This window comes from Equus caballus, chromosome 1 (assembly GCF_041296265.1).
Source record: "Equus caballus isolate H_3958 breed thoroughbred chromosome 1, TB-T2T, whole genome shotgun sequence".
In the NCBI taxonomy this organism is placed as follows: Eukaryota; Metazoa; Chordata; class Mammalia; order Perissodactyla; family Equidae; genus Equus; species Equus caballus.
Window position 1 is genome coordinate 126659680 of NC_091684.1, and position 18804 is coordinate 126678483.

General features: G+C 44.5%; 1 protein-coding gene across 2 annotated transcripts in view; it reads right to left on the minus strand.

Moving 5' to 3' along the window:
• Nucleotides 1-18804, minus strand: part of LOC138917134 (cytoplasmic FMR1-interacting protein 1-like) — an 87785-nt gene that overhangs the window by 28049 nt on the left and 40932 nt on the right. The window contains exons 12-20 of one of the 2 annotated variants that reach the window (XM_070231936.1): nucleotides 16761-16883; nucleotides 15787-15912; nucleotides 8364-8530; nucleotides 6913-7060; nucleotides 5547-5700; nucleotides 4332-4488; nucleotides 2989-3085; nucleotides 1007-1083; nucleotides 790-898 (exon numbers count right to left, since the gene is read on the minus strand). In XM_070231936.1, the coding sequence (XP_070088037.1) occupies nucleotides 790-898; nucleotides 1007-1083; nucleotides 2989-3085; nucleotides 4332-4488; nucleotides 5547-5700; nucleotides 6913-7060; nucleotides 8364-8530; nucleotides 15787-15912; nucleotides 16761-16883 (1158 nt within the window). Of the gene's footprint in view, nucleotides 1-789; nucleotides 899-1006; nucleotides 1084-2988; nucleotides 3086-4331; nucleotides 4489-5546; nucleotides 5701-5963; nucleotides 6112-6912; nucleotides 7061-8363; nucleotides 8531-15786; nucleotides 15913-16760; nucleotides 16884-18804 lie in introns of both variants that reach the window. The other variant, XM_070231938.1, reaches the window with a different exon arrangement.

Sequence of the window (18804 nt, forward strand, 5' to 3'; positions counted from 1 at the left end):
TCTGCAAGTCAAAGCCGTAAAGAACTTTTGCAGTGTCCTTTGCATTGAACTTATGCTTACATCTCGGGCAGAAATCCCAAGCCTCACCAGAGACCCTGGAGAATGAGGTCTGTCAGTGAGCACACCCCTCAGGATGGTGCTCATGACCATCTCCCAGCACAGAGCTGCCTGTGCACACCTGCTCTCCAGAGTTCTAACAATGAGGAAGAAAATTACCCCACCTCTTGTTCAGAGTCTACAAACATATGTGTACCTCAATATCATTTCAATAGCATAGAAACAGACAAAACCTTGGTGGAAAATGTCCCAAAATGTGAATGGTTGTTATCTGTAGTCACAATTACATGGAATTTTCCCCAGGGTTTTCTCTATCTTCCTAATTTTTTTGTGATGTATACATACTGTTTTTAAAGAAACAAAAAACAAGCACTGTATTCTTTGTGCTGGCCAAGGGAAAGCGCCTCTCTGACACTCTGAGCTGACAATTAATTGTTTCTCACCTTCATTCTTATAAGCTCTGGCTTTTGGGCTCCTGGAGAGGAGCCAAGCCCTGTGAGGCTGAGCTTGCAGTGGGGGCCCAGGCAGGTGCGGGTGCAGAGCGCTACAGGTCTTCCCTTGTGTTTCAGGTTAGCTAAGAGAAACTGTTTGTCTTTAAAATCTTAACATTTTATAAGGATGTTCCCACAGTCACATAACATATGACGTCTATTAAAACCTAGTGAGTCTAAGAAAAGCCCACTATTTCCAGTGCCAGCTCCACACCTCGCCATGCCCAGAAGCCTGGCTCACCTGCACGTGCCTCTGCTTGAGGAGCGTCTCATAGCGGTTAGATGGCGGGAGATGGATTGTCGCCCCCTGATTCTTGCATTCTGATCGTAACCGTTTATCAAGAAGCAAGCTAGTACGGAAGGAAAAGAAGATGTTTCTCACACGCTGTGAATTTTAATGGAAATGTCATGTCAAGTTACCCAAAATTTCATACTCAAATAACAAGGCATATACTCACCTTCCAGCCATGATCTTATAATATGCAAAGATCTGGTCTGCCAGCTTGTAAACAAATTGGTCAAAGCACAGATTCACCTGAAGAAAAAGAGAGCATGTATTAGATTGATTCCCTAAATCAATATCAAATAACACCAAAAAACCTCTTTTGATTCAGCCATTCTACTTCTGGGTATACATATGAAGGACAGGAAATTACCGTCTTGAACAGATATCTATACCCCCATGTTCACTGCAGCATTATTTACAAAACGCAAGACATGGAAACAACCTAAGAGTCCACCAATGGATAAACGGATGAAGAAGATGTAGTACACACACATACACACACACGAAGGAATATTATTCAGTCATAAAAAAGAAAAAACCTTGCCATCTTGTGACAATATGGACGGGCCTTGAGGACATTATGCTAAGTGAAATAAGTCAGACAGGGAAAGACAAATACCATAGGAGCTCACTTATATGTGGAATCTAAAAAAGGAAACTGAGCTCATAGATACAAAGAACAGATTGATGGTTGCCAAAGCGGGGGGGGGGGGGGGGGGTGGCAAAATGGGTGAAGGTGATCAAAAGGTACAAATTTCCCATTATAAATAAGTCCTGGGATGTAAAATTTTAAAAAAAGGCAACTTGGGCCAGCCCAGTAGCGCAGTGGTTAAGTTCACGTGTTCTGCTTCAGCAGCCCGGGGTTCGCTGGTTCAGATCCTGGGTGTGGACCTGTGTACCGCTTGTCAAGCCATGCTGTGGCAGGCGTCCCACATATAAAGTGGAGGAAGATGAGCATGGATGTTAGCTCAGGGCCAGTCTTCCTCAGCAAAAAGAGGAGGATTGGCAGTGATGTTAGCTCAGGGCTAATCTTCCTCAAAAAAAAAAAAGGCAATAACAGAGGTTCTTACTAGGAAAGAGAAACAAGAAGCCACCTTATTGTCCAACAACAGCAGATTAAACATATTATGCTGTGGCCAGGAGTAGCCACTGCACAGCCAGTGAAAATAACATCAGACCTTTCTTACTGATGGAGAAAAATGCTCCTATTCTCTGCTCTCAAAGGAATATGAAAAAGTCTCTCTTCATCTTGTGTTCCCAAGGGGTTAATGTGCATTGCATTTGGGGTCCCCACTCTGGGGGCAGCTTCTGCCAGCAGGCTGTTTCTCAGGAGACACAGACACAGGGCTGGCTGCTCTGGACACTGAGGTCAGTTAGGAGACACAGGGTGGAGACAGCCTTGCAACTTCACCCTCGAAACCATATCCTCACTCGCAAAGGGGGCTAGCACCCTGCCCCGGAACTGTGATGAGAACACCGTGTGCTCAGAGGAGAGTGGCCCCAGGACCTGCAGGTCTCTGCCCTGCGCCCACCCTGCATTACCCAGGAGCCCATGAGAGCTCCCTAAAGAAGCGCTTTCTGGTGGTCTTTGTGAGGAGGTGGAGAAGGAGACCCAGCTGCACAATACAATTTGTTGAGGTTAAGTTCTCTTAAATCTTAAGCTAGAAAATAAGATTGATCTCCTTAGTTGTGTATATATAGACTTAATAATTCCACTTGTAGGAATTTGTCCTCGAGAAATAATCCAACACAACTAAAAAATTGTGTGCCCAGAAGTTAATCAAAGCATTATTTATAATAGGAAAAATAAAAAGTTAAAATGAAAGAAATAAAACAGGGCTTGGTTCAGGGCATCTTCTTTAAGATGCTTTAGACCGTGTCTATAACCAAAGACAGTGAGGATAGAGAAGTGCTTGTGACATGCTGTCAAGTGAAGAAGTATGTCACCCCACAGCTTATGTGGTAGGACCCCAATCATCACACGTGCAGATGCACAGAGAAAAGTGCAGATAGAAGGGTTCATCCCAAAATGTTTATTTCAAAAGTTCAATCCATTGTTTAAACTTCCTTGTATTATAAAGAAAGTTTGCTTCCTCTAATATCAGAGGAAAAGGAAAATGAAAGAAAGTTTGTTTACAGTGCCTGGGCCCTCACCTCTGCCTCAATTTCGTCGTAGAGAAACTGCTTGTTGAACCTGGTGAGGGCGTAGTGGGCACTGTCCTTGTACAGGTCCAGGGAGTAGAGGACGTACCTGCAGAGGGACGAGCAGTCAGCCAGCCTCCCACACAGGGCTTCTTGGCTCTCACGCCCTACACACCTCCAGAAACTTAACTTTTACTATTGTCCTCTCACGTGAGGAAAATGCTCTCTTACTTCAAACACCAAACTCGGTTCTTGCCGAGGGCCCTGATGGTGCACTCACGCCAGCCCGGCCTATTCCAAGGGGGGGATGCCTTACTCAGGCCATGCCCAGGCACCTGGTAGATCCATAAGGGTCTCCTATAACTGCAGCTTCTCACTTGTCTTGTGTCAAAGCTTTCACCACAAGTAGGTGGTATTTTCTATAACCGCAAAAGTAAGTTATTTTCTTATTTTTAAGAACACACTGACTTAAAAAGAAAAATATATGAAGGTCCTGGGTCCCACAGTTGACCATGACCATGTCCAGTGTAGCCAAAAGCCCCTCTCTCCCTGACCCATGTCTGGACAAAAGGCGGTGGCCAATGGTCTCCAGGAGTAAGTTCCCTCTGAGGGTACCAAACCACTCCTGCTTGGCAAGGGGAGGCCACATGCGCAGCAGGGCCATGCCCAATCCCAGAAGCATGACACAGAGGCACACCAACACCTCTGTGTTGGGTCTCTTCTGTGTTGGGTCTCTGTTCTCCTCATACCATCTCTGACACTGCAGAATAGATGCCATGGCCACTCCAGAGAAAGTGGAAGGCCATCCTCCCGGGCGCCACGTGAGAACTGACATGCATGGGCAAAGGTGAGGTGCTAACCATTCGCCCTGCAAACAGAAGCAGCTGCTGGGTCAGTCCCTGATCTGGTCACCACAAGACACCCATTTTTCTATTACTTTCCCTCCATGGACTTCATATTTTGAAAGTCTTTGAGCCCTGTCCTGGCCCTGAGCCCTGACCTCAGAACAAAGCTGTCCAATCAACACTTCCTCCTTCAAATTTGTCTGTGCTGGAGGCTCTGCCATGTGACAGGCCAGGCCACATCTTCTCTCCCTGACCCCAGCTAAGTCCCCAGGGCCTGGCCAGCATCTGAACATGGTGGGACTTAATTAGTCCTACTGCCTGAGCTCTTGATTTCAAAGCCAAGAAACCTGTTACTTGTATTAATCTCTGAAGTCGTATCCCAAGAATTATGACCTCAACTCAAGTGCTAAGAACAGTCTGGCCCCTTCCTCCACCTCCCAGCTCCCAAATGCCAACAAGGACCCTGGTCACCATAAACAGAGAGCCAAGACTGGCCCACAGGACGCTCACTCCATCATTGATGCCTCCTTGGTCTCCAGGATGTGGTCCGTCAGGATCCAAGGCATGGACATCTCAATGGGGAACTGGATCCTCCTGCCCATCGTCAGCTCCAGGAAGAACTCTCGGAACCACAACTGTGAAAGGTCACAGCACTGCTGGAGTGTTTCTTGAAGGATTTAAACAACACCATGTTAATCTCCTGCAAGCAAAAAAGACTCAGCAGGGTGATCTCAGGAGGCCACATGCCAGGAGCTGGCTCCTTCACTCTCAGCCCTGAGCCATGTGGGAGGGGACACAAGTGGGGAGGGGTCGCATGGCACCTCACACTAGGGACAACACAACCACAGTGTGACTGCAGGCAAAGCTCCCCTGGACTTTGCACATTCTGGCTCACAGAAAGAGCAGAGTCAAGTGTCCCGCCCCCACTGGACACCACTACCCACTAATGGGAACTTGTCAACCCTCTGAGCCTCTTGGTGGGATTGGGAGAAAAAAAAAGTCCTTTTTAAAAGGAGAAATAAAAACAGGATTACTCTATTTTACTTAAGATAAAGACATAGCATTACATGCATATTCAGTGCAGGTCTATCTAATGAAAAATAGAGAGAGATTTTTCAAGAAAAATGTCTCCATCCTTTCACGGAGTGAAAAACAAAAGCCTTACTATAATTTACTCCAAATCTGCAGCACCCCTAGCTAAGACAGAGGCCTCTCACTCTGAGCAAGTGGCTGTGGCACAAGAGTAAATATGGACAACTCCATGATGACAAAGGGCATCCACCTGGCACTGTGGTCAAGGGCGTCACCCCAGGGCGGGCTGCCTGTGTCAGGTCACCTACCACCTTCCATACATCACTGCCCCTGGGGGCTGTTTCTGACATTTATCACTGTCTTGGTCTCGAGCCAGGTGACAGATTACATTCGCGTGTGCTTCTGACTCCGTGCGGGTTACAAAAACTTGGTATTCAGGTCACAGGGCCAGCCACGGCCCCATGGCCCCACAGCCCTCACCCTCCTAAGGGCCATATCACATGGAGGGAAGTTTCTGGCCAGCTGTGCATTTAAAGCGATAGGCGAGGGAATGGCATGAAGATTAGGACGTGTTGCCATCTGGGTGCGTGAGGGGACCACAGCAGGGGACGGTCAGGCAGGTGGAAGCATTCTAGACAGTGTTAGCAGTGTTAGAACATGCTAGGCTGGACGCTGGTCAGCAGTATCTCTTACCACTGAAATTTATCAAGTGAGTGTAGAAGAATGACTCTCGATGAAATTTTTCTATGTCCAATATGGTGGGCCCCTCAAGGCTACTTCTCAGGGTTTTCTTGGAACCACTTTTGTCTGCAATGAGGGACTCTAGCATGGTTCTCACCATATAAAGCTGCATCATCCAAGGAAACATTTGTAGGGGAGAAAATACACATTAGTTACGCCAAACTCAGGTAAACCATGAGAGAAGGACTGCTCTGCCATGCTCTGACCAGAGCGGGCTGGAGTGGGCAGCCCGCTGCTAGCCGGCTCCTCAAAGGGGGTCTGGGTGCCCATCCAAGTGGCCAAGTTGCTGATGCTTGGGAGAAAGAACTGGTAGCAGAGAAGTTCACCTCTGTGCTGTACACATCAACAAGAAAACAAAGGAAGTCTTACCACCAAAGGTTAAAAGAGGCGGATAGGTGTAGGACTGCCTCAGAAACGCGTTTACTACATGCAAGAGCCTTTCCATGCCCAGAGACTTGAGCTGCCTCAGCAGCTCGGCAGAGCTCAAGGACTCAGCCATGGTGCGCACCAAGTAGAGCTAGACATGGACAGACAGGGGAGAGGTGGAAAGAACGGTTAGTTCACAACACACACATCATGGGGTGGGAAGAGGCATGTGGGGACGAAGGGCAGGGAGGGTGCATGCGCGCTGGAGAGACCCAGAACCCATGCTTCTCGAGTGGGCCAAATGCCTTCCTCCCACATACCTGAGAGGTTTCCTATAGAGCCAGCAACGTGCTTTGCTGGTAATTCTCTCATACACTGGCAAAAGAGACTATAAAAGCCCTCAACAGAGAGGTGATGAATAAGAAGTGCCAAGTCCCAAAAGGGGAGGAGGGAAGCACAGGGAATATTAAATCAGGTTGGAGAGTCAAGGAAAGCTGCTTGGGTGGCTGAATGTGCCAGGAGAGAGAAGAGCGGTGGTGGCTTAAGGCCAGGGACACATGAAAGTTATGTTGTTATATTTCCAAAAGTTTTGTCTTTAGGAATGATCAGTTTTAGGCCCAGCATAAAAATTATAACCATACATTTAAACGCCCATCAGGAAACACAGCATAAATACAGACACACAGACTTTCATCCACATTTTTGGGACAGGAGTTAATGTAGTCACATTAAGTTCAGCACGCAGATGGGCAAATCTGAGAGTCACGAGGATGCTAATGCTCCGGATTCGCTTCAGCAGGGGCAGAGGAGCAGAAAAGACACAGTCAACACTTGATCTGCTCAGCAGACAGCTGTGGTGTCATTTCGCTCCTGGCCTTGCTTACTGTCCCCCAGCTCAGGGGCAACGCACCCAGGGGAACAGGTGGAGCAGGGCAGCAGGGGGGACAAGAACCTGTGTGCTGGAGGGTCCCACAGCTCGCCGGGGCACTTTGATGTCGAAGCCGCTCTTGGGGTCCTTCTCGCCCCGCAGGGCTGGGTCGTTGAAGGGCTCGTGCCCTGTCTCCCAGTCACACACAGTCTTCCTGATAGCCTGCAGGACGCTAAACAGCCCCATCAAGTCATTAGCAAGGCGCGGAGCACTGGCACCCTCGGGACATTGACAATCACAGCATCTCCTTGCCTAGCAAACAGCTCTTGGGATAGCCAACTCTCACACATGAAGTCCCCTGGGGGTAGTCGGGGGACACGGTAATGGACCAGTTCAAGGCAAATTTTTAAAAATAGATAATTTTCTTGGGGACATTACTAGCTCCAAAAGATCTGATGTAGTTGCAGTTTACATCAATTACCAGAAGTGATGTTTTCTTTCCTGAACACTGAGTCATGCTAAGGGCAGCAAGACAGACCACACACATCCACCCAGAGAGCTGAAACTCGACTTCCCTGTGGCTGATCCCCCTTTTCTAACAGGAACATGAAGTCACCAACATAACTGCAGGGACTGGGCCTGTGTCCTCGACTCACATGGAATGTGTCCCATCCCCCACACACTCCACCATGCAGAGAGGCCCTGGACAGCACACTAGGAGCAGATGAACCCACACGCCCATCCTGATCACCTCGTGGGGAAAGTTCTAGCTAAAACCTAAGCTACCTTTGGAGCACACTGCACACTGCCCACATAGTGAGCCTCCCATTATGGCGAGCATGAGCAAAACAGGGGGCATAATGGAAAACATGAAAACCTCCACCCAGCCCTCCACCCAGCTGGAGCGAACACAAACTGCTAAGTCTCACAGTGTAAAACTTTATTAATGCTAAAAATCACACCACACTGGTAACAAATATATTAACTATACAATCACAAAATGAAACCAGTGCACTGTGGGCCTTTGTAAGCTCCATTTTACAGAGATGTCTCTGAGAGACAACTTTATCTGAAAGGCTAAATATTGAGGGAAAACTAGCTCAAGGTTGCTACAGGATGTCTGCCATATCTGTGTAGTTTTCGACCAACTTATAGGCCAAAAGGAACAGAAGTAAAAACACTGAAGACAACACACTGAGATGGGAGGTGGGAGGCCGGCTGCGTGTCCCTACAGGCTTGGTGATCAGACTCTTTGGACAGATTTTGAGACACTCCTGGCCTGAGATAAACACGCCCTTGCCCCTGGATCTCCAGATAGCTCAGACACTCTGTACTTCATCTACTGTAGGTTGTTCAGGTTAATAACTGGAGCCCCTGCAATACATTTAGAGGAAATTCACCACAAGGGCATCGGGAAGTGGAAGAGAAATGTACTGAGCATATTTATGAAAATGCAACTCTATAGCTGTTGAAACCTAAGCTGATCCTACAGTTTTAGACATTGAATGCAGGGAGGTGCATGCAGTGAGGCTGACCTCTGGATGACATTCTTCTTCTTCTTGATGGCCTGCCTGAGGGGCTCCCTGAGGGTGACCTGGGAGAAGTCCTGCAGCGCGGCGTAGACAGTGTGCCGGATGGCATGGTTGAACACGCTCTCCATCCTGCCCATCAGCACCTGCAAGCCTTTGATCATGGCGATAACCTGCAGGGGGCACACAAGACTTTCAGTGTGCTGGAGGGTGATAGGAAACGGCTCCTTCTCAGGCAGTGCTGAGCTCCATCAGCTGGCACACTCCCTGGAGGTTGCCTCTCCCTCTGCATGGCGCTTCTCTTGGCTTCTTGCATTCCTGCTCTGCAGCTGCTGTCCTGTAACCATCTTCCCAAGAACAGCTCTGTGTCATCAGCCATCCCCACACCTGCGTCTGATTCCATCAGACCATGAGCACCTTGAAGGCAGGGATGGATCTGCAGGCATGAGCTAAGAGGAGTGTTTGTAACTGACTCACAATCCTCCCACATCCCTAAGGGCACACCTCCATGAAGGACTTCAAAGGAGAAGAAAAAAGTTTTAGGAAAGCAAATATGTTACTATCTGGAAAAGAAAAAAGAAGTTATAAGAGTTTGCAGTCGAAATCCCATCTATTAAACAATAATGGCACACTGAATTAATATGCATAAAAAGGCCTGAAAGAAAATGCATAAACTGCGTAAAGTTCATCTCTGTGATGGCGTCATGGACACTGTACTGTCCTCATTGCACATCCATGTTTTCTGTTTGTTTACTTTAGGGATTTGTTTAATGAATCTGGGTTGCTTTTCTAATGAAGGAAAAAAGGGAAAACTTCTATTTAAAAAAGTAAATTCTCTAATTCAAATTCTAATTGAACTAAATTCAAAATCACGCCAATCTGAATGAAAATGAAAATACTACATATTCAAGCTTACGGGATGTACAAAAAGATGAGCTCAAAGGTAAATTTTGAGCTTTAGATGCACATATTAGAAGACAAAAAAGCCTGAAGATAATACTAATCTAATATTCACCATGAATTTATAAAAAGAAAAACAAAATAAATCCCCCGAAAGTAGAGGGAAATGAATATCTAAAAGCAAAAATTAATGAAACAGAAAACAAGCATATAATAGAGGTGATGAACTGAGAAAAAGCTGTTTTAAAAATAAATAAGTTGACAAATACCAAGCAAGACTGATCAAGAGAAAAACAGACAAGTCATGAATTACCAGCATTAAGAATAGAAAGGGGGCATTACTACAAAGTTGACATATATTGGGAGATTATGAGAGTATGCTGGCATAGGGAAGAGAAGTAGGAATCCAGAAACAAACCCTCACATTTACAGTCAACTGATTTTCACCAAGGGTGTGAAAACAATCCAATGGGGAAATATGATCTTTTCAACAAATAGTATTGGGACAGCTGGATATCCACACGCCAAAGCATGAAGACGGCGTACTGTGCAGAAAAGGGTTAACCCAGCAGGCCTGGGATGATTAAACCCTGCACATTCCTGAGAAAGGCCTGTCTTCAGGTCTGGCCCTTGGCTAGCTCCTAGGACGAGCTCTGAGCGACAAGAAGATTCTGCCTGAAAAGAGTGTATGCGTGTCTGTGGCTTTGGGCCAGTGGAGCAGCAGTTTGACAGACAGTTGATGCTAACAATGTGGTTTATGGTGAACCCTGTTTTTGCTCTGGGGTTCTGGAGTCTGAGAAGCTAAGGTCAGTCCTGTGGTTGCTGCATGCCTGACCCCAATAAAAACCCTGGCCACCAAGGCTTGGATGAGCTTCCCTGGTTGGAAAAACTGCATCTGTTGTCACTCATCATTGCTGGGAGAATTAAGCACATCCTGGGCACTTCCACCAGTAGGGGACACCTGGTTTCTCCTGGATGTCACCCATGCACCTTTTCCTTTTGCTGATTTTAATCTGTGTCCTTTTGCTGCAATAAATCATAATCTTGAACAGAACTGCTACTTAGTCCTGTGAGTCCTTCTGATAAATCTAGCCTGAGGTGGTCCTGGGGACCCCTGACACAACCTTGACCTCACACCATTAACAGAATCAATCCAAAGGGATCATACATTTATACGTAAGAGGTAAAACCATAAACTCTTAGAAGAAAACATAGGAGTAAATCTTTGTAACCTGGGGAAGGCAATAGTTTCTTAAGATATGACACCAAAAGTACAAACAACAAAAGGAAAACAGAAAAATTGAACTTTCTCAAAATTAAAGACTTTTGTGCTTCAAACGACCCCATTAAGAAAATAAAAGGACAAACCACAGAATGAGGGAAAATACTGCAAATCACATGTCTGACAAGAACTGGTATGTAGAATATATAAAGAACCCAATAATACAAAAACAACCCAATCGAAAAATGGGCAAAGGAGGGCCAGCCCTGCGGTGTAGTGGTTAAGTTTGCACACTCCACTTTGGCGGCATGGGTTTCGCAGGTTTGGATACCGGGCAAGGACACACACACCATTCATCAAGCTGTGCTGTGGGGGCATCCCATATACAAAACAGGGGAAGACTGGCATAGATGTTAGCTCAGGGCCAACCTTCCTCAGGCAAAAAGAGGAAGATTGGCAACAGACGTTAGCTCAGGGCCAATCTTCCTCACCAAAAAAAAAGCGGGGGGGCAAAGGATCTGAATCAACATTTCTCTGAGATGCACAAACTGTCAATAAGCACATGAAAATATGCCCAATATCATTAGTCGTTAGGGAAATGCAAATCAAATACCAAAATTAGATACCATTCCACATCTAGCAAGGTGGTGAGAATAAAAAAGACAGACAATAACAAGTGTTGGCCAGGATTTGGAGAAAGTGGAACCCTCATTCACTGCTGGTAGGAATGTAGAATAATGCTGCCACTTTGCAAAACCATCTGGTACTTTCTGAAAATGTTAAACACAGAGTTACCATATGACCAAGCAATTCTACTTGCAAGTGTATCATCAAAAGGAATGAAAACATGCATCCATACAAAAACCTGCAGACAAAAGTTGCAGCAGCATTAGGCATAATAGGGAAAAAGTGGAAACAACCCAAACGTCCGTCAGCTAATACACGGATAAATAAAACATGATATATCCGTACAACAGAACATTATTTGGCAATGAAAACAATGAAATACTGATACATGTGTGAATCCTGAAAACACTGTTAAGTGAAAGAAGTCAATGACAAAATGCCACATGTTACAGAATTCCATTTACACGACATGTTCAGAACAGGCAAAGCTACAGAGTCAGAAAGTAGACTGGTGGCTGCCTAGGGTAGAAGGGAAGGGAGAACGGGAGTGAATGCTAGTGAGCATGGGGTTTCTTTTTGAGGTAACAAAAATGTTCCAAATTTGATTGTGATTCCACAACTCTGTGAACATACCAAAAAAGCACTGCATTTTACATTTTAAATGGGTGAACTGCATAGTACGTGGGAAAAAAAACTGTGCCAAAAATAAGACGAAAATTTATTATGAAAAACTTAATGCCAAAACATTAGAAAATTGAGAAAGACTCTTAGAAAATCCATGAAAATACAACCTGCCAAAACTGATACAAGAAGAAACAGAAAATCTGAATGCTGCTATATATAGTAAAGAAAGTGAACGTTTCAAAAACCATTCCATGAAGGGAAAGCTTTGCCAATAAACGTTAGCAAACATTTGAGGAAGAAATGACATCTTACACAAACCACTGCAGACAACAGAAAAGAAGGAGTACGCCATGAGTCGTTTTTTGAAGCTTCATCCAAAAACTAGAATGGAAGCTTATGACAAAGTAATGCGGAGACTGACGTCAGCATCACCGCAAAGTGAGCTCTTCGCTTACTCTACCCACTAAGACACAATGAAAAGGACACTAAAAAACCAACAGAGGACATTCACACAACATAAAAGACATCTGAGAAACCCATGCAGCCAGATGCCTGAAGGTGGAGGTGCTGGAGCACCCAGAGGAAGTAGAAGGAGATAAGGGGATCTCCTCTCTCTCCCCCAAGGGCAGCGACCCAGCGCATGGGAGTGTGCGCGGCTCTGAGAGGTGAGGGGGAAGGGGGAGATCTTTACGAGAACACCTTCAATCTCCAAGGTCCCTCACAGCCCTTGGGAAAGCCCCCCACAGAGATGGCCAAGCTACTCTGGGGTGTCCTCATAAAGCCAGCAACCCAGGGGAGCAGACAGCAAGGGTAGAGCAAGAACACCCCTGGGATCGTGCCGGAAAAGAAAGCGCCCCTCCCTCTGCCTGGAGCTCTGGCTCAGCCAGTGGGACAGGGCACTCAGGCATACATTAGAAAAAGAGCAGCTATGAGCGAGCAAGGTGGGCATTGGGGGGGGCTCAGAATACACAGCTCTTGACCCCCACCCAGTGGCAGCAGGTGGAAGCTGAGACCTGATACTATCACTATGTGGAGACACAAATCCATGCCATCAAACAGTATGAAGAAATATATTAGTACTCCAGACAAGAAGGAAGATGACAAGCAGCCAGAAATCAATCCTGAAGGCAAAGAAATTTATAATTTACATGACAGAGAATTCAAAGTAGCTATCATAAAAACAACTCAATGAATTACAAGAAAATACAGATAGTTCAATGCAATCAGCAATAAAATTAAAGAACAGAGGGAATTCCTCACAAAACAGATTGAAACTATAAAGAAAAACCAAACAGAAATGGTGGAGGGGGAAAACACAATGAATGAGATAAAGAAAAATCTGGACTCCCTGAATAACAAAGCTGATATTATGGAGGAGAGAATTAGCAGTCCGGAGGACAGAAATTCAGAAAAGCTTCAGATGGAGGAGGAGCGAGAAGTAAGACTAAAAGAAATGAAGAAATTTTCCAAGAAATATCCAACTCAATTAGGCAATACAACATAAAGATTACAGGTATTCCAGAGGGAGAAGAGAAGGAGAATGGAGCAGAAAGCATGTTGAAACAAATAATAGCTAAGAACTTCCCAAACCTGGGGAAGGAGCTGAAAATACAAGTGAAAGAAGCTAACAGAACTCCTAATTATATCAATGTAAAAAGGCCTTCTCCTGGGCCGGCACGGTGGTGCAGTGGTTAAGGGTGCACGTTCCGCTTTGGGGGCCCAGGGTTCGCCGGTTCAGATCCCAGGTGCGGACACGGCACCACTTGACAAGCCAAGCTGTGGCAGGCATCCCACATATAAAGTAGAGGAAGATGGGCACGGATGTTAGCTCAGGGCCAGGCTTCCCCAGCAAAAAGAGGAGGATTGGCACCATATGTTAGCTCAGGTCTAATTTTCCTGAAAAAAAAAAAAAAGATCTTCTCCAAGGCATACAGTAGTAAAGCTGGCAAAAGTCAATGACAAAGAAAAAATATTAAGGGCAGCAAGGCAGAAGAAAACAACTCACAAAGGAACCTCTATCAGGCTTTCAGCAGATTTCTCAGCAGAAAACTTACAGGCTAGGAGAGAGTAGAAAAATATATTCAAAATTCTGAAAGACAAAAACTTTCAGCCAAGAATACTCTATCCAAAGAAAATAACCTTCAGATTTCATGGAGAAATAAAAACTTTCCCAGATAAACAAAAGCTAAGAGAGTTTATCACCACAAGACCCCCACTGCAAGAAATGATCAAGAAGGCCCTAAGACCAAAAAAAAAAAAAGAAAGGGGTTTACAAAGCCCTGAGCAAGGATGGTTCAACATCTGCAAATCAATCAATGTGATACACCACATTAAAAAAATGAAGAATAAAAACCACATGATCATCTCAATAGATGCAGAGAAAGCATTTGACAAGATGCAACATCCATATATGATAAAAACTCTCAATAAAATGGGTATAGAAGTAAAGTACCTCAACATAATAAAGGTCATATATGACAAACCCACAGCCAACATCATACTCAATGGGGAAAAACTGAAAGCCATCCCTCTGAGAACAGGAACAAGACAAGGATGCCCACTCTTGTAGCTCTTATTCAACACAGTATTGGAAGTTTTGGCCAGGGTAATTAGGCAAGAAAAAGAAATAAAGGGGATCCAAATTGGCAATGAAGAAGTGAAATTCTCACTCTTTGCAGACCTGATGAGGAGTGGCTTCTGGAACCCTACAGCAAATACAGTATATAGTGAAACGTTGAAAGCTTTCCCTTTGAGATGAGAAATGAGACAAGGATGCCTGGTGCCTCCTATTTAACGAGTAGAGGTCTTACCCAGTGTGATTTAAAAAAAAAGAAAGATGCGAGAAATAAAATTGTCATCATTTCCAGATGATATGATTATGTAAGTAAAAAATCCCAAAGAATCTATGGGTACTTTATTATGATTAATAAGTCAGTTTAGATAAATTGATAGACATAAGGAAAACTACAAAAAATAATTTATATTTGTAATACCAGTGACAAATATTTATAAAAACTTAAAAATATACCACCTACTATCAAACACCTAGAAATAAAGCTAACAAAGTATGTGCAGGAGTTTTACACAGATTATAAAAGAGAAATTAAAGAGAATCTAAACAAATGGAGGGATATATCATATTTATAAAAGTCTCAATATTATGAATTTGTCAATTCTCCCCTAAAGTGATCCACATAAATTCCAAAAAGTTTCACTGGGATACGAAAAGATGAGTCTAAAATTTACATGAAAATACAAAAGGCAAGAATAGCTGAGGAACTCCTAAGGACAGAAAGACTTGCTTTACTATACCTAGAACCAGCAATAGTAATTAAGACAGAGGGGTGTTAGCACGGGACAGACACACTGGCCGATGGATTAGAAGAGTGAGTAGAAACACACCCACACATGTATGGTCACTTGTTCACAATAAAGGTGGCAAGTAGAGCAGGGGGCAGGCGAAGTGTTTCAAAAACTAACTTCAGGTGAATTTCAGACCTAAATGTGAAAGCAGAATAAAACATCCAGAAGGCAATGGAGGAGAATACCTTGAGGACCTTACAGCATGCAAAGATTTCTTAAACAAGGCAGGCAAAGTTCAACTACAAAAGAAAAGAAACTGGGTGGCAGTGAAATGTAAGAGCTTCTGTTCATCAAAAGGCTCGTGAAGACAGTGCATAACTGAGGGAGCCACAGCTGACATGTGTGAGAGCAAAGAGCTGGTGATTCAACAGCTGGAAACACTGGAGGAGATGAGGGGCGCTTCTCTCTCAGACTGCCAGGGTCATGTCGTGTCCTCTTGCATTCCACACCAAAAGCTGCTCCCCCTCCCAGATGCTCACGAGCAAACCCCTGATCTGCCCAGGGGAGCTGTCAGTGCAGACACCAAGAACCTACTTTATCCTGTACTGAGAACTGTGATAGATGCAAAGGGCTACCCTACATAAAAGTAATGACATAAAATGGGCAGTTTTATTCACATTTTTGCCTTTGCTTTTGAAAGGGAAGAAGTTTGAGGCCAGAGTCATAGGAAGAGAGAAAGCAGACAAACCATACCTCCACGAGGGCGAACTTCTCCTCACTGGTGTAGTTGTAGCGGGTGGCGCGCTCGTACTCCTCAGCGTTGTCAGGGCAGTCCTTGTTGGAGTACTTATCCGTCGGGTGCACAAGTTTCCATGAATACTGGTGTGGTCAGAAAGGAGGAAGACATTCACACTGAATGAACAATGCTTAACTGCTTGTCTCACTCACATGACCTTCACCAAAGCTACCGACAGGTCAGCCTTGTAGTATTTGCAGAGTCTGAAAGTCACACTCACTCACACACACATGCTACACATGCGTGCACACACCACGCAGACACACACAGAGTCCATCTCCCTAAGAGTGCAAAACATTGTGGCCATGCGACTTCGGGTTTAAGAAACAGACCAGAGGTTTAAGAAATACATCAGACAAAACGGCCTGGATATTTTAACTCTCTAACACTCTAGGCATTTCATCACCGTTTAAAAAAAGAATTAGCTATTCAAATGATCATGTACTCATCCAATATAATTTTGGTCTGATCAAAATAAACAACAAAAGAGAAAACTTTCTATGACTTATAGGTATGCAAATCTTTACATGGCATCAGAAACCATTTTACTAATACTAAACAAAAAAAGTGATGGCTAGAACCCCACAGAGAAAATATTGTTTAAATAAAAGAGAATTAAAAATCATCATAACAGTACTTAAATTTAATTCTATAAAACGTTTTAAAAGATGAGGCCCTTTATTTGTAACATACATACATGCAATGTATGTTGAGTCATCTTAGAAACATTTAAATTGATATATATTCTTATTTCTAAGGCCAAAGCTAAAAAGCCAATGTTTTCTTGATCCAAAGACCAAAGTTAATGCAGAACAAATATCATTTAGTCAATTTCTTGGAGCTTGGGAACAAAAGCACTTCTAACCAGCTGGAGGTTGATGTTCTTTTAATTCCCTGCATTTCCAAATAAAAGCAAGCACAGAATGCCTACCACTTCCATCACATGGGCGCTCCACTGAGACAGCAACTGCAGGCCCTGCAGTGCCAAGTCGAAGAGCTTCCGGTACTCAGCATCTGTCTTCTGAGCCTCCTGGCGGCCAGACCCTGTGACAACCTAGAGCACAACAGAAGTATCAGGAAGACACCCCATATGCAGAAAAACCACCTATGCATTTACCCCGTGACCCACCAAACCCACTCTAGGAACCTACTCTAAAGGTACATTCTAAAATATGAAATGATGTGGGCACACAAGCCTTCCCTGTAGCAACAGGCTGGCATCCACAGAGCCCCCAATGATGAATACTCTGTAGCTCTCAAAGCAAAGAGAAAAGATGCTGTAGACTGTGCTGGATGAACCTCCAGGGCATGGTGTTCAGAGAGGCCTGTGCACAGTATGTTTCCACTTGCCAAATAAAGGAAAACGTGCACATCCTGTGTATTTGCTTATATCAAATAAAACAGATTTAAGTATAGTGACCTACAGGGTAGGGAGGCACAGGGTAGAGGGGAAGCCAGCTTCTCTGAGCATGCCTCCTTTGAGACATCTGACTTGGGAACCACATAAACGGTATATACTATGACATAACATTAAATTGGGGGGGGGAAGGGCTCCCTGAAACTCAAAAGCAAAATGAAACAATGAACTGAACTGTGTAATAAGTTGGCATCATGGCCGCACAGTGGGGCCATATAGCATAAGTGTCTGATAATTGGCTTTTTTTGATTATAATGTAAGTGCCTGACATTAACCTTTTGATTGCCAAGGGATCCATTTCAAAGACATCCATCTCAAATAAACACACTGCCAGCTACACAACTAGATAAAGAGCCAGGCTGCTCCACCCATGAAGTTCCCCTTTTAGAGAGCCCTGGGTGACCCAGGGGACTGGAAGCGCTGACAGTTAGTCTTTCTTTTTTGTAATGCAAGTGCCTCACATAAGCTTTGATTGTGTGGCATCCACTTCAAAGATAGCTGTCTCAACAAACACACTGCCAGCCACATGACCAGATAAAGAGCGAGGCCACCTGCCTCCCTAAGGCTCCTTTGCTTTAGAGATCTTAGTTGATTTCCATAAGTGACCATTTGGGCCACTTGTTTTTTCTCTTCCCACGCTTTACATTCCCACTCTTACGTTTTAAATTCACCAATAAAGAGTGAGCCCATGAAACACTACGCCCCTACCCTCAACTCCAATAAAAGCAGAACCCCAGGCCCACATGCATGCTCTCTTTCTACCCTCAGGCTGCCACAAGTAGCACAGTTCCAAGAGAGTGTCTCAGCATCACTACCAATAGGCTGAGACCAACACAAAACAAAACACTTCAAGCGACTTTGAGAGACAGTGAATGAACAACCCAGAGGGAGAAATCTAAGGACAAAATCCACCGCAAAATAAATCTTAAACAATTTTTGGTAATTGCATTGTTATTATAATATAACATAAAGTTATACATTACGATATACAACTATGTTGTTTCTAGTAATTATATGATTATTAGCAGTGCCAGTATTGCTATTTTAAAATTGCTGCGTGTATCTTGAGACATCAAGTCAAAATTTGCAGGAGTCATTAAGAACCAGTATGGGAAAAAAAGAAAAAGAAAAAAACTGAAGTAGATTGACTTCAACACAGTACTAAAAAAACCCTTGATTTGTTACCTTAGATGATGCTAGGGAATCAATTATTTTTAACAATTGATACGTAAAGCAAAGGAATCCAGCTGTGACCTTGTCTCTTCTGGAGGAGGGATCCCACAGAGTAAGGCACAGCTGGTATGAGGGCTGAGGAGGAGGGCAGAACTAGAGTATCACCCTTACAGGTGCACGCAGCTAGGCAGCAGACAACGCTGCCCGCATCACAGAGTCAGCCAGACATTCCAGCGGTTTGCGGCATGGCCGACGAAGGGCCGAGTGGGCTGAGAGAAGGGAAGCTGAGTCTGATCAGGTCTCCAGATCTAACTACCAATGTACAGGAAACACGGCACAGAAGTCATGGCAAATGATGCCCCAGAGAGTGAGAGAGACGGAGGGG